Source organism: Epinephelus fuscoguttatus, linkage group LG5, assembly GCF_011397635.1.
Source record: "Epinephelus fuscoguttatus linkage group LG5, E.fuscoguttatus.final_Chr_v1".
NCBI lineage: Eukaryota > Metazoa > Chordata > Actinopteri > Perciformes > Serranidae > Epinephelus > Epinephelus fuscoguttatus.
Genome location: NC_064756.1, coordinates 23558305 through 23574085, shown reverse-complemented (window position 1 = coordinate 23574085; position 15781 = coordinate 23558305). Strand labels below are relative to the sequence as shown.

At 41.2% G+C, this 15781-nt stretch overlaps 1 protein-coding gene across 4 annotated transcripts; it reads left to right on the top strand.

Annotated features, from left to right (window-relative positions):
* The first annotated feature begins 1119 nt into the window (after positions 1-1119).
* relb (v-rel avian reticuloendotheliosis viral oncogene homolog B) lies at positions 1120-15781 on the top strand. 4 transcript variants are annotated; one of them, XM_049577450.1, is made up of 11 exons: positions 1121-1436; positions 1695-1718; positions 3259-3494; positions 7308-7643; positions 9298-9464; positions 9623-9714; positions 9848-9979; positions 10094-10198; positions 11909-12124; positions 12229-12300; positions 14135-15781. In XM_049577450.1, the coding sequence occupies exons 1-11, from the start codon at positions 1373-1375 to the stop codon at positions 14575-14577; spliced, it is 1887 nt and encodes a 628-aa protein (XP_049433407.1). In that variant the 5' UTR covers positions 1121-1372; the 3' UTR covers positions 14578-15781. The 4 variants fall into 4 exon arrangements, with proteins under 4 accessions (XP_049433408.1, XP_049433407.1, XP_049433409.1 ...); XM_049577451.1 differs by lacking the exon at positions 1695-1718 and having other exon boundaries at positions 1120-1436; XM_049577452.1 differs by lacking the exons at positions 1121-1436; positions 1695-1718; positions 3259-3494 and adding an exon at positions 5336-5584.

Below are 15781 nucleotides of genomic sequence, written 5' to 3'. Positions count from 1 at the left end.
GTGTAACTTGAGGCTGAATAATGGTGTTTGACACCGTTGGCATTCACCTGTACAACTAGGTGTAAGCAGGAGATGTTAAAGGTAGTATCACACTGATATTCCAATATTGACCCAAGCCTCTTAACGTACTGGTTCTCAACTGGTGACCTGCAGGTTGTGTGTGTCTGAGGAGTTAACACAAAGAGTTACTTGATGTGATTGTTCATTTTAATCGCTTTTAGAGTCCTAAAGAGGTACAAAGAAGTAAAACGTTTCACATTTATCAAGAAATTTTCTTTAAATATTAAGGATGTTCTCGAAGGGATCTTCTAAAGACACTGACCATGTATAGTTTTGCACTTTTCTTTGCATAGTTTCGATCCAGGCTGCCTAACACTTTACTGAGATCCCCTTTTTTGCCACAACTCTAACAGTCTTGTCTGCAACACTAATCCAGGTCAGATGAGTTATGTGTGTGTTTTTATGACCCTGCCTCTGTTGACTCACTGCTTCCTCCAAACGCCTCAACTTTCGCTTTCCATTTTCTTTAAACCGTCTGTCCCCTGTGTGTCCAGCAGGTGTCGCCACTGCGCTTCATAAACTTGAGCAAACAGTCTAAAAAGACACTGGGTCTCGTCACTGTTTTTAAGGGCAGTTATTAAACGTGCAGAGAGCCTATTGGTCTGGTTTGACAGCTTCAGTTATTCATGATTAAAAATAGGAATTCCCACTTCTCCTTCAGTTTGTCGGAAACGGGTTTCGAGGCGGGATGGTGGCATGATGCAACCGGGATACAAGACCTCAGTAGTGTCTCTGTGTGGGAGGAGCTGGGTCTAACTAGCCTGGATTATAGTGGTGATGTTTATATATATATATGTGTGTGTGATGGGATTGAATGGAGGCTCATTATAGTTGCAGGTTGTTTGCAAATGCATTGAAGCTCAGTAAAAACAAGAACATTACATAATGGAAAAAATGCGCTCATTTTGTGGTCATGATCCCCCTCTGGCCGCAATATGCTGAATATTTAAATAAGTACATTTATCTTTATATGGCTGCAGTACCTGCTGTCCCCATGGGGGGGTTTCCCTCTGGGAGGTGAAGTGACGTCGAGGGGATTTCCACACCTGAAGCAGCCAATCAGAGCGAGGCTGCGGAAATAACAAAACTGGAGCAGGAGCGGCTTCACACATCACTCAACACATGGCTTCAAGACTGTCTAACAGCTTCACACGGGTCGGTACTGACACTCAGAGCTGGTTTGCACCCTGACGATACTTTACAGGAGGTGGTTTTAAACACAGAGAAAAGTTTTGACCCAGAGAAGAAGACCGATCGGCCTACCGGAAATAACCAGGTTTAGGAAGAAGTCAACGACACGACGGCGGAGTTCATGGTCTTAAAGGACTCCTCCTCCCGTGTGATGAAAGACATGGACATATTCAACGGTACCTCTGGTAGGTTTTAAGTGTTAATATTCGTGTGTGTGTCAGTGTGTGTGTGTGTGTGTGTGTGTGTGTGTGTGTGTGTGTTTGTTTGTGTATGTCGGAAAGACAGAGCTGACATCATCAGCAGGCATGTGATTTCTCAGAGCAGAGCAGCCAACACCCATCCCCGGCTCTCACTCCCACTTTTACTGCTCCACTGTGTGTGCAGGTTTATTAACATCCAGCTGCTGAGCTTTGTTCTAACAATGCTTTCTGTTTGTCCTGCAGAGCCAGGAGGACCGTCAGACTTTGGTGAGTGTAAACACATTTGCTTTTGTTGTGCCTTTTGCTAAACGGATGTGTGTTTGTGTCTTAAAGTCGTGCATGCGTGGGATGTGAGAAGTTACTGTGACCGTTTGACCTGATGCTCTCTCATGCAGAAGTTAGACCGTCATCGCCGTTTCTGCTTCCTCATGTTGTTTTGTGATGTCTTTTACAATGCCTGTGGTCAGTAAGGTGCAAAACTAAATGTTTCAGACAACAAATCAACAAAATTAAAGACACAGTAACATGTCAGAAAAATTGAAAGCACTATTAAGCATCTTGTGTGTTCATTTTAACATATTTATTACATGTAAGCCCCAACTTATCTTCATTAATGTACCTATTTTGCTTGCTTAATATACACAGCAGAAGTCTATAAAATGTGGATAATAGTGAAAATTGCAGTTAAAAATACCAAAAACCTAAGTTTTGCGTATTTAAATTGCCTGCACTTTTTGCTACTGTACTGCAAAACCAAGAGATATTGAGTTTACTGTGATAAAAATGCAGGAAAACCAGCAAATATTCACATTTAAGAAGCCAGACCAAGCAATTTTCCTTTTGAAAATGTACTTTAACGATTACTAGATCTTTAAAACTATTGCTAATCAGTTGTCTGCTCGTTGCCTGGAATTGCTTCTGCTTCGATAATGTTCGACACACCACGCCTGCAGGAAACTCTAGTTTCTGTTTTGGGTTGGCAAAGGTCACACCTCAACCGCAGGTATAAAATCAGTGTGCACTATTTGTTCTAATGGTGATAAATTTAGCAGTAGCATCTCGGCAACTGTCACTGCTAAAACGAACAAACAGCCTAAAGAAGAAGAGGATGTACTTTATTAATCCCTGAGGGGAAATTGAATTATTGTTCACTCACACATGCACAAACAGGACGGTGTGGACTACACAACACTTTTAAGTTGAGCATGTACAAACAAAAAGGCAAAGTCTTGTTATTCAGAGCTGTAACACCGAGCAGAAACATATCTATACAGCTACAAAAATAAATACATAAATACAAAAGCATTTCCCCCAGGAAATTGTTTCCTCGTCTTGTGATGACTTTAGTTATTATACGCTGGCTTCAGTGCATTTATTTAATGTATGGCATTCACTGTGTGAGATAGTGGCTCTTTAACTTCAGGGTTAATGTTATATTCCATAGAAATCTATGGGTTTTTATGACATTAGTAAGAGCTGCCTTGTTTCTGATTTAAGGAAACTGTGGAAATTCCTGAAATAGATGTATGTTAAATTATGGGTGCTCCGAGAAACTTAAAGGAGCAGTGTGTCAGATTTAGTGGCATCTAGTGGTGAGGAGAGTAAATTGCAGCCAGCTGAAACTTCTCCAATGAGCCAAGCGTGAACTCCAGTTGTGGCTTCTTCAGTGCTTCTTCGGGAGCTGTAGTATCCGCAGAGGTTTCCTCCTCTCCAAAACAAACGGATCTGTTTCATATTTAAAAAAATCAGCGTTTGTTAGCATACATCACGTCGGCCACCTGAGACACTATCAATGTGTTTGTTTCAGACCTCATTGAGGAAATCATCACAGAGGAGCGGTCCCGTGCCTTCCCTGGAATTTCTACCCCTCCTGACCTCATTGAGGAAATCATCACGGAGGAGCGGATACGTACCTCCCTCCCCGGACCTCCTCCTCCTCCTGCTGATCTCTGCCAGCCGCACAACCAGAACCAAAGGATGCTCCAACCGAGCTCATCACCACCACCTCAGCCCATGCTGGTGGCGAGAGGCACTGCACATCAGGTGAGTGGGTGCAAGAACATCTTTGGGTGTGCTCTTACCGTGTTACGTTTTTGTGCCAGTGTAGTCATTCATGTTGTTTTGGTTTATCTGTCTCTCTGTCTCATCTGGTTCCTGCCTCACTTAGAGGTTTCTTACATTTCCAAGAATGAGTGTTGGCAACACCTAGAGAGCCGGTGTGGTGGTAAATGTGGTGACAGCAGGCAGTGACGAATGCAGATCAAGTTTAATTATACAAAACAGATTATTTTCTAAATGATTATTGTATATACGTGTTAGAGAAGTTTTAATCTTAAAACATAGCGATAGTTTTGATGACCAAGTACATTTTTAAAAATTAAATCACTTGGTCCAGCTTCTCAAATGTGGATATTTGCTGTTTTTTTTTTTCCACAGTAAATCCAATATAGCTTTATTTAGATTTTGAAGTACAGTAACAATTAGATCAGGGAATTTAAATCATCTTCATTTTATTTTAAAGTTATTAGAAAAATCAACCATTTTACTCTGTGCTACAAGCCTGCTGCATTTTTCAGCTGGTCTTCATCAACGTTAAACTACACTAATGCTAAAATAAACCATTAATCCATTAATCCAAATTGGACAAACCAGTAGTCCATTAATCTATTAGTCCATTTTCAGAAAATTTATTCAACAGTTTAGATAAAATTTATTTTTTTAAGTTAATGTTTGAGCAAAAAATGAGGAAAATGTGAGGATCAGCTGTCTTTTTGTTTTGTATCATTTTTATTTTATCGTCAACCATTGTTTATTCAGGGAGCTTTAACTCATAATTAAATTCTTTTACAGCAATGCATTGAATGTAACATCTGGGCTAGAAGGATGTATAATATGCTACCAAATCCAAAAAAAGGATAAAAAAAAAAAGAAAGTCCATCAAAACAAATGACAAGCAGTGGTGTCTGGCTAGAATGATAAACAACAATAAAAACAGTAAAATTCTGAAAAGGTTTAATAAAAAGAATAAATAAAAAATGAACACATCCGCCAGGAAGGAAGGATATGTAACAACCACAGCAATAAAAACAATAATGCTGTCAGTATTTAAATGTCTTTTATTGCAGTAGATGAGCATTTTAAAGTTGTTATTCCGACATTTTTGAGTCTCAGTGATTAATCCAAGCAAATATCAGCAGATTAATCAACGAAAACAACTGCTAGTTTCACAAATCTTGACCCACACAGGCTCAGACAGATGTTTACACGTCAGTTATATTACCTTTGTGTCGCCACTGAAAGCTTGTTAATAATAAACTCAACAACAAAGGAAGCTTCAGACTTCTCCTCTGTTAGGGTGAAAAAGAAGTGACTGCAGCTGTAGTGAAGAGTGATTGTTTCTAAGATTGAATGTTTGTTGAAGAGACTGCAGTGTAGTGCGTGTGTAGCCGGGTGTCTTGTTGTTGTGCAAAGCCAGGCAGCCAGGCAGGTCGGGCTCTTACCATAAAGCACGTGGTTTACAGATCAGAAGTGTTGTAATGGGATAAGCCTGCAGTGACGCTGTGGCCTTCACAAAGAGGTGATAATGAACAGCACAAGAAAACATCTGAAAGTCTTTATTCGCATGTGAGATTGATTAACTTCTGCGTGTGTGTTTTGTTTGTGTTTGTGTGTGTGAATAGTTTGTTAAAAAGGCTTTGTGGCCTGTGTTCGAGGCTGACACACCTCCCCAGCATGCTCTTCTGTGGGAGGAGGCTCAGAGAGAGAGAGAGGAAGGGGGAGGAGGAAGAGGAGGAGGGGCTGGAAAAACTGTAATCTGACTCCTGCTTTCAGTTTGCAGTCTGTTCTGCTAACAAGCCAAACCCACCGAGAGGTGAAAGGTCACATTCTTCTGCCCGCGCCGCTTCTCCTATTGGTCGATCCACATCAGGTTGAGCTGACTTCCTATTTCCTGTTCGCAGGCTCACTCTGCCAGGCTTTTGTTTAGCTCTAGAGTTTTAAGGCCAACACGCTCTCTGACAACAGACGCCTGTGGCTCGACAAGATATTGTGAAACATGATCTCATGCAGAGGCATCACCCAGATCTCCTCAGCAACCGTTTGTTGAGCTCGCAGCCTGATTTTCTGCTTCACAGGTGACAAAGACGTCTTTACTTCCCTGCAGGTTTGATTATTCATCTGTCTTTACACTGATGCTTCAGATAGTCTTAAGTCGTCAGTGTGTTCGCTTTGTTGTACTTTGTCTTCCTCTAACATTGCGTCGAAGCCAACGGAGGCCTAACTGATCAGAAACTGACAAGTGAAGATAGAGTGCAGACAGAAAGTAAAACAGCAGCGAGAGAGATATATTCAGCAAGAGTTTGAGTGGGAATGGAAAAGCATGGTGGTCTGTGGTATTACTGGTAACTTTGATATCAAAATGCAGGAGGAGGAGTCAAGTGAGCACATGGTTAACTCTATGTACTGACAGAAAGGACATGTATGAAGGAAAAAACATGCAGTGACTCAGTTTTGCTGCCTGGTTTCACTGCAGCTGTGATGCAGAATGCTTCACTGGCGGTGTCATCTGCCATAATGGATAACAGACATCTGGTCCTCAGTTTGATTCTTTGAAAACATGCCTGTTTATTTGTCTCTGATTATAAGATGCTGTTTTCTAATGCTAAGGGAAAGGCTGTAGGGTCATGAGATGATAAACGGGAGTGGAAAAGGAGTAAAAAATGAATCCTGTTACACATGTTTTTATTGTATTATACTACAACTTTTGCATGTATTTTATATTATTATAGATACCTAGATACTCATAAGCAAAATTTTGACTGATTCTTTTTTGAATCCAGGAGAAGTGCTGGTGTTTTAAAGGTCCAGTGTGTACGATTTAGAGGGATATATTAGCAGAAATGGAATATAATACAATAAGTGTTTTTTCTGTAGTGTATAATCACCTGAAAATAAGAATCGGCATGTTTTTGTTACCATTGAATGAGTTGTTTATATCTACATCAGGAGCGGGGTCCTTGTTTATGAAGAATGCTATGTAGCATTGCCATGTTTCTACAGTAGCCCAGAGAGGACAAACCAAACAATGGCTCTAGATAAGGCCATTTGTGTTTTCACGTCAGCCCCTCCGTGGAGAGCCAAACAGTGTCCAAAAAACACAGATTATTAAGGTGGAACTGCTTTAATCAGTGTTTTTATTGGTTTAAATCACAGAGTCTGTTTGTTTTAGAGAGGAAGAGACCTCTGTGGGTACTTCATCTCCCCCTAAAATCCTCCTGAACGTCTAAATCTTAAGTTATCAGAGAAAAGAAGTGAGCACAAATTAACAGGTGCTGGGCGAGCTGCCCGTCTATGACGAGCCAAGCGGTGTCTGAGAAACACTTTTTTGTAAAGTGAAACTGCTTTAATCAGTGTCTTAACCGGTTTAAATCACAGGGTCTGTTTGTTTTGGAGAGGGAAAGGCATCTGCGGATAATTCTGATAAAAACCTCCTGATAATGAACAAGGAGGGAAATCCAAGCGGGAGTTCATGCTGGGCACATAGGAGAAGTTTAAATCCTGACTGCTTGGTGCCACTAAATCCTACACACTGCGCCTTTAAAGCCACTCTGGGCTATTTGTCGTCTTATCTCGCCACATTTTGATCATCCTGGTGTCATTATCTCAGATCACAAGGTGAATATCTGCTGTCTGTCCATAACGTAATGACAGATGAGAAAGAACGTATTTGTATTGTTTAATTTGTTGCTTTTTGTGCTGCCGTCGTGACAAGATTTCCAACCTCAGTGAGTGTTACATGGTTAGATAAAAGTTAAATAATGTTGTTGATAATATTGTGTCATTGTTTTTTCATCACAGCCAGTCTGCACCTTCCCTCAGCCCCAGCAGCCGTTGTGCACGTCCAGAGAGATGGCTCATCCTTCCCGGGGACCAATCACACCAGCCGGTTCCTCTCGCCGTGGTCGGGGCTCCTTGTGTTCGCCTATCTCGAAGAGCTCCGGTGGTGTTTCCTCTCAGAACCGCGTAGGCGACTCCGAAATGTTGGAGCGGATTCTGAATAAGCCCAAGCTGGTGATAGTGGAGGAGCCCAAGGAGAGAGGCATGAGGTTTCGCTATGAGTGTGAGGGACGCTCGGCTGGCAGCATCTTGGGAGCATCCAGCACTGAAACCAACAAGAGTCAGCCTGCGATCGAGGTAGACAGTTGTCACACAAGTGTGTGTGTGTGTGTGTGTGTGTGTGTGTGTGTCCTTGAAGGGGGTTTACTAGCTGTCAGTGACAGTTGAAGTCGATCTTGTTTGTTGTGTATACTTGAACCCCCTGTGTCGACCGGTGCAGACGGGTGGAGCTGGAAGGATGTGGGTTGTTGGAGTCAATTAGAAAGTCCCCACAAATCCCAGCTCGAGTGTGGTCAAAGACAGGCGGTTTGTCACATGGCCCCCACTCTAACAAACACACCCACACTTCATCTTCACCTTCTGCAAACACCAGGCGTGTGGGGGTTTTAGCAGTGAAGAATGTGTGTGTGAAAATGAAATAATGTAAAATTATTGCTGAACATTTAGGTTAACGTGGCAGGTTTGATTTTTTTTTTTCGGCATCCTTCATTCTTCTTGATGAAATCGGTATATCAAGCACCACCATCAGCTTTACAAAAAATCAGTTGATAATCATATTATGATAATAGGATAAGGCTTTCCAAAAGGGCCAGTTATCAGAGGTGGGACCAAGTCACTGTTTTGTGAGTCACAAGTAAGACTCGAGTCTTTGCAAGCAAGTCCCAAGTCAAGACAGGCTCACGTCCCACTCAGGACTTGGGTTTTGAATCATAAACAAGTCATTGTGTGCTCTTCACTGCTTCATGAAACCATTTTAACAACACAGTGATAATATATAAATTGACAAAAACCATGAATGCTTTTTAAAATGTATATTATTTATAAAGCAAGTTTGTTGGAAATTTCTGTCTGAAACTTTCAACCCACATATTTAGCATACAGCAATTCATCTTTTGTTGGCCACCGCATAGTTTATATCCGCAGACGAAATGATCTTTGGTGTAATTTTTCCCAACTGGCGTTCAGTAATGTAACGTTAGTTCTTCACGGTTCTCTCCTCTTACTTGATTGGATGATGTCAGACTGGTTCAAACAAAATGGATCTGGGGCATTCAGTGTCGACTTGCTGGGAATAAATAGTGTGAATGTTAGTTAATTCAGGAAGTGAAACGATTTGTGGCACACTTTTTGAATAATGTACTTTTTTAAACTTTGGTTTTTGGGGGAAGGTATCAAGTATTTTCAAGTTAAAAGGCTAAAGTCCAAGTGAAGTCACAAGTCACTTGTGTTTAAGTCCAAATCGAGTTGCAAGTCTTTTTTGTTTTTGTCAAGTTGATTCTAAGGTCGTCAAAAATATGTGACTTGGGTTCACATCTCTGCCAGTTATAGCACACGGAAAAAAGGTGGTGCGCTGTCAAATGCAGGCAGATGACAACATTTAATATGCTAAATATATGCACAAATACAGACACTCCATGGTGTGAAGAACACAATAACAGCTTTGATTGGCAGCTACTTCGAAGCACTTTCTCAGACAGCATCTGCTGCATATTTTAATATTTAGTTTGTCAAATTATCTCACTTCTCCGAGTTTTACAGCTCCCTTTCTTTTGTCTGAGTATAAGAAATTAATACATCACCATGTTGCAACACTTCCTGTGTAACAGTAAGTGTGTTTTCGGACGTGTGTGTGTGTGTGTGTGTGTGTGTGTGTGTGTTTGGTTGTTTTGTGCCCCAGATTTTTCTGTCTTCTCCCTCCTTCTCAAATTCATCTTCCTCTTCTGTCTTTCAGATACAAGGTCCCATTGACCACTTAAAGAAGGCCAAGGTCACCATTTCCTTGGTGACCAAAGACCCGCCGCACCGGCCTCACCCGCACTGCCTCGTGGGTAAGGACTGCCCCAACGGTTCAGGAATCTGCGTGGTGACGCTCAATCCTCACAGCAACCGACGTCACAGGTGCTCATCCCATATCTTGTGTGTCTCTTCCCCAACACATAACTTCCTGTTAAACATTTTTTCTTTTATTCTAACTCTTAATATCATAAAATCTTTCTGGAATTTCCCAACACACAAAATGTCCTGACTAAACATATTTTTTGTATGTGGATTTGCAGCTTTGCTAATCTTGGTATCCAGTGTGTGAGGAGGAAAGAGCTGGATGTTTCACTGCAGAAGAGGAGAAACCAGAATATCGACCCCTTTCAAAGTAAGATGGATCCCAACACACACGCACTTAGTTCATACTGTCATCTTTCTACACATCCATATATTTAAATATAAATTTTCCCTGTCTGTTTAAATTCTTTGTGTCTGACTGATTTTGTCCTCTCACCCCTCAGCTGGTCACTCAAAGGGCATTGAAGACATGGACATGAATTCTGTGCGTCTGTGCTTTCAGTGTGAGCTTGAATGGGAGGACGGCAGAAAGGACATTCTCAACCCGGTGGTGTCCAACCCCATCTATGACAAGAGTGAGGAACACACTCCTATAAATCTTGTAGCCAAGTGCACCAGCAGAACTTTTAATGTGTTTCCTCATTCTTGCGTGTTTTTTTTTTCATGTTTTGTTTTTGTTCTTTTATCAGAGGCTACGACGACATCACAGCTGAAGATCGGCCGCTTTAACCTGTACAGAGGTTCCTGCATCGGCAAGACAGAGATCTACATGTTGTGTGACAAGGTGCAGAAAGGTAAGTGTCTGTTGACGGTGTACAAAATACACACAGGGTGGACAAAACTGGGGTCACAGAGCAGAGTACATGGGACAAGCTTGGTTTTTTGATGATGCTGATGATGTGACTCTCTGTCTCTAAGTTCCCAAACTTTAGTGAACAACTATAAACTATAAAGAAAAGGTATTTTTCAATTGGAAATAAGGCATACCTCTGCAATCTGTGTTTTTTGAAGGCTAGGACCAAATTTGTAAAGCTTATGGCTAATGTTGAATTTTGATTTTGTGTCTTTCAGTCATTGTTTTAGCTACTATTTCTTTTATCATAGCGTTTTCTTGTTTTGAAGACACTGTCTTTATTTTCTCTTGCTACAACATGTGATTTAGCGGTGTAACATTAGCAGTGTGTATTCAGCAGCTTTTGCACCTCTGTACCGTGGCTTACTTTGGAAACTCGTTTGGTGTTTCCCGTACAGCAGAATTGGCACTCAACTTGAGTGCGACTATATCGTTAAAAAAAAAAAAATTGTATTTACTTTGGGGTTGGGTTGAGAGAAAGAACATGAACATGCTTAACAAATATTGGAGGGTAACTTCTGTGTTTTTCAACCTGGACCCTATTTTTCCAATGTTTTTGTATCTAAATGACTAATGGAAACAGCATTATGTGAAACTGGTGCAGTGTCGAGGGAGAACACTGCAGCTGGCAGCTGTGAGACAGGTTGCAGTGGAACCATATGAGGCATTTATGCACTTTCAGTTTATGTCCGCTAAAAGTGTTTGTTTTTGCCACTGACTGGCTCAAATTATTCTATGTGTGTGACAACACTATGGAAAGGATCCCTACGCAGACAGACCTTTTTGTGTAAGAGTAACATCATTTTTGTTTAACCGTAAACGTACCCCAAATTGCTATCGGCAAACCCACCAGACTCCATTTAAAAAAAAAACAGTAATTTAAGTGTGTATAGAGCCAGCATGTTTTCATATCTGACTGGATGAAATAAGGGTTTATTTTAACCAAAACAGAGGTGGGGATTTTTTGAACAGTGGAAAGATAAACCAAGACAGTTTTGTAAGATTAATTTTGTTTCAATCAGCTTTTAATGAAGTTTGTTTTACAATAATAAAATTACTGCTTATTTAAATGGTGTCTGGTGGGTTTGGTGATAGCAAATGAGGGGCTGTTTCCGGTTAAACAAAAAGGATCTTACTCTACAACAAGAAGACTTATCTGTAGGGATCCTTTTCATAATGTTGTCAGACACCCGTAACAATCTGAGCCTGTCTGTGACAAAAACAAGCTCTTTTACTAGACGTACACTGACAACACTGCATTACAGCCTGCTTTATGGCTGGAGGCTGCAGCAGTCTCTGTCAATACTGGAGATGTTTCAAAATCTCCATTAGTCACTCAGACACAAAACATGGGAAAATAGAACCTAAGTTTCCCTTTACGTATCATGAACTCAACTTAAAGCTAAGGAAGACACATAAAAGCAGTTGTCAAGTAATCGATAACCTCAGATGTTGAAATGTATTCTTACTGTTAAATTCAATGAATGTAGATGCAACACTTATGTATGGTTAGGATAAAAGCAGGCACACTGGACAACACTTGAACCTTTCAATCAAAAATGAAATTAGGATAAATATAATACTGTACTCTGAGGTGTTTTTGTATTTTTTCTTTATTAAAATGGCTCTTTGTGTTGTCACTGTTCCACAGACGACATAGAGATCATCTTCAGACGAGGGTCGTGGAAGGCGAACGGGGAGTTTGCCCAGACAGATGTGCACCGGCAGATCGCCATCGTGTTCAAGACTCCACCCTACCAGGACCAGGACATCACAGAGGAGGTTGAGGTCAACGTGGTCCTGCGCCGCCTCTCAGACCAAATGGAGAGCGAGTCTGTTACCTTCACGTACCTGCCACACAACCCAGGTCAGTCAGCGCTGAACAGCAACGTTTCGTTTCTTTGAATGGAAATTTACCTCACATTATCCTAAACCCAGAAACAATAACAGCAGGTTGTTGACTCATTTCAGATCCATATGAGGTGAAGAGGAAGAGAAAGATCAAGTCAGACATCAGCTTCAGAGACAAACCCTGTGTGACAGGTGAGGCTCACACATCTTTCTTTCTTTTTTTTTTAACTCCTTTGTAGAGCCACTGTGGGGTAAACTGATTCAATGAGGCAAGTAGTCTTTGTGTCTGCCAGCCTGCTTGTCTGTATGGGCCTTTTCACAGCAAACAATTTAACATGTCACAGCAGGAGAAGCACAGGCGTTACTTGTAACATTAACAATTGCTGTGAAACTGTTGACAGGACAACTCCAGCTGCAAACATGACCACTAATGACTATCCTATTGTGAAGTTTTGATCCATGGAGGTTTTATATTTGTAACATTTCCTCATGCTGAGAAAAGCTATTTAAAAATCTGTGACATCATCACTGTGTTAAGTCCATGAGCTGAGTGGGAACTAGGTGCTAACACTACTGCGCTTTCCAGTAAACCTGAAAGCTAGAAACTTAGTTGGGTGTGTGAACGCCAGGCAAGCAATTCCATTGGACTGTGTTGGTGCCATCTTGGGGTCTGGTATTGAGTTATAGTCATACATCTGTGGGTGCCACACGCTAAGGACAGTGCCACTCACAATGTTCCATGTTACAAGACATGAATTTAACTGTACAGTGAAGCTCATCTATGCTCAGCTGTCAGTTTATTAGGTACACATCGCTAAAACTAATGCAGTCTAATATAACAATCCTGCAATAACTCCTCCCTTTATGAACTTTATAATGTTCAGTTTTTGTTGAAACTTTTAGAGGTGTTGATTCAACTTTATGAACATCTGAGGATGTTGTTTGTGGTGCTGTTTAACTGCAATGCTTCCTGCTGATGTGTGTATCATTTAGCCTTCTGTCACTGATAGACAAAAAAGTTAACATCATACAGTTCAACAGCACCACAAACTATTTCTTCCTCAATTATCATACATTTAAAGTACATACAGTATAAAGTTCATGAGGGAGGATTCATTGCAGGACTGTTGTATTAGTTTTAGCAAGGTGTACCTAATAAACTGACAGCTGAATGTTTATTCCTGTATCAATAGGTTAACATCTTGTATGTTAAGTGGGGTTTGTTGTCACGCACATTCCCCAAAATGCCTAAAGTAAAGTCCTGTTCACACGGGATCTTAGAAATGACTCTCCCACGTCTGTTTCATGCGACACATTTGCACAGTAGAGGCAAAATCTGCATTTTCCTCAAATTTACTGATGTTATTCCCGTATATGATGCCCACAGTCATTTGTAACTCCACTCCATACAACACAGTAACACACCACAGCACCTCTAGCACCGTCAACAGTGTTAACCTCCTTTTTTTCCTTTTAAATGTAAGATAAACAAACAGAACTGATTCTGCCACATTATTTATCTCATCATATTTGAGATCTCACTCTTCTTTTGATTTGAGCTGGCTCTGAAGGAGAGCAGGTCCCCATACTGTGTAGCGAGATGAGCCTCCTGCACCCATAATGCTGTCGAAAATTTCAATTATAATTGCCAGTGCAGCCTCCATAATTCTTGACCAAAAAGTGGCAGAAAAAATATGACCCCAAATCACATAGATGCTGATTTACACAATATTATCATCTGACCGCTGTATTTGGCGAAATATGGTCGGTAATTTGTGGTAGAATTTTTACTTGATACAATACAGACATGGCAGATTTGCATGGGATTGAGATCACAGATGACTTCTGCAATTATTACATATTACCAGAGGTCCCTAGGTAATACTAGTCCTACGTGAATAGCGCTTTATACTGTTATAATGCAGAAAAGTCTTGAATGTCTTTCAAAATTTGAATATCTACCTGGTAACAGACGTTGCATCATGTTTCTAACGGGTATTTATTTTCTCTGTTTCCCCTCCTGCAGCAGAAAGTGCTCTCCCAGCAGAGCAGCCCTTCCACTTCCCGCAGCCTCAAACCATGATGTCTCCAGACGAGAGGCTTTGTCCTCCCCAGCCTGGGGCCCCTGCCTTAGGAGAAATGTGTTATAACGATCCCCAGGACTACAACGCCACCGATGTGGCCATCCTTAATCAGTTGCTAGAAATGCCTGGAGTACTGGACATGCTTTCCGACCCAAGCTTTGCCTTGCCCGTGCCCTCTGGCTTCGAGCAGGGGCCCGATGCCAACTCCACGTTCGCAAACATGGACATGAACTTAAACCAGAACTTTGGCACGTACCCTCAGAACTTTTCCGTGTACAACGACATGCAGTTCAACATGCTCGTGAACGAGAACCAGACTCTGCAGTCGGAGGCACAGGACAGCCACTCCAACATGGTTCAGGTGAAGACGGAAGAGGAGCTATGAGGAGGGGGGGTGAAAGTGCCTTCACACACTCTCTCTGTGTCCACGAGAATAATTGGACATTATAGAAAATGCACTTACTTGCTTTCTTACAGAGAGTTCTCACCTAACTCTCTGTAAGAAAGACCTTGCTGGTCAAGGCTTTAGCAACCAGGAGCAGGTTAACATTCCTACATTAATGCTGCAGGCATTAAGTGTCAGAAGACGGTGAAAAAAAAGAAAAATCATCAGCGTCTGTGTGTGGGAACAATAGAAACGCTTCCATGTGTTGAATGATTGGTGACGTAAGACTGAAACACCTGTTTTGTGATGTTAGTCTAAGATTTGTTTTCTTCCTGCTAGAGGTTGACGTAGTTGTAAAACACAAAGTCTTGAGCGCATCATTTTCAGATTTCACATTGTTCTTGCCTGTTATTACTCTTCTGTTGATGTTGCCGTAACGCCCACCGCCCTCTTTACTATTTAATCTACTCAATGCAATAAAAACCAGGCCTGCTCTTATTTATAGCTCTGTTTGTATCAGTTCCCATTGTTCTGCAGTTTCACTCTCGTGCTAAACATTCAAATTTCCACCCGCAGCTTGTCACGAGTCTAACTCTGTCCCCCCGGCTGTATTGTCCTAGTGTCAGTATTTCAGAAAAGAAGCAATAAAATGTCAGTCTGTGTTATTTTTGTCTCGTCGTTACTTCCTCTGAAACTGACTTCTGCCTTTGTGGTGATTTGTCAGAAGAAACAAAAGACAGTGGAGCAACAAAAGGGATGAGAGTGCTTTAACGTGACCTTCAGCTGCCTGCCTACACACATTCCTAACCTGCTTGCTCACTCGTAAAAAACAATAAATCTTGACAACAAAAACAAGTAGATGGTTTTATGCTTTTTACATCTGAGCTTTTAAATGTCAGCTGTGTCATAAGACAATGTTGAATGACGTGTTTGCTTCAAGAAATTTCGAGAGAAACACTCAGGTGAGAGGTGTCCTTTGTTGCTCATGGTTATCAGACACCTTTGATTTAGTCGTAGTGTCTTAACTTCATCAGTGGCTGTCACATTTCATAGTAATAAGGCTGAACAATCTGTTCCTGCTTCCAGTTTGTGGTTTCTGCTGAGTCTTTTGTAATGCTGCATGCTTACTGGGAAACTTATAACATTACTTCAGGATTTTTCATAGATTGACACAGATTGGGAAATAAACACCATTGTTACACAA

Excerpts from the sequence above, each read along its gene's own strand:
- relb (XM_049577450.1), top strand. The coding sequence starts at position 1,373 with ATGGTCTTAAAGGACTCCTCCTCCCGTGTGATGAAAGACATGGACATA. Across the intron at positions 3,495-7,307 it reads CGAGAGGCACTGCACATCAG|CCAGTCTGCACCTTCCCTCA; the intron begins GTGAGTGGGTGC and ends TTTTCATCACAG. Across the intron at positions 12,125-12,228 it reads GTACCTGCCACACAACCCAG|ATCCATATGAGGTGAAGAGG; the intron begins GTCAGTCAGCGC and ends GACTCATTTCAG.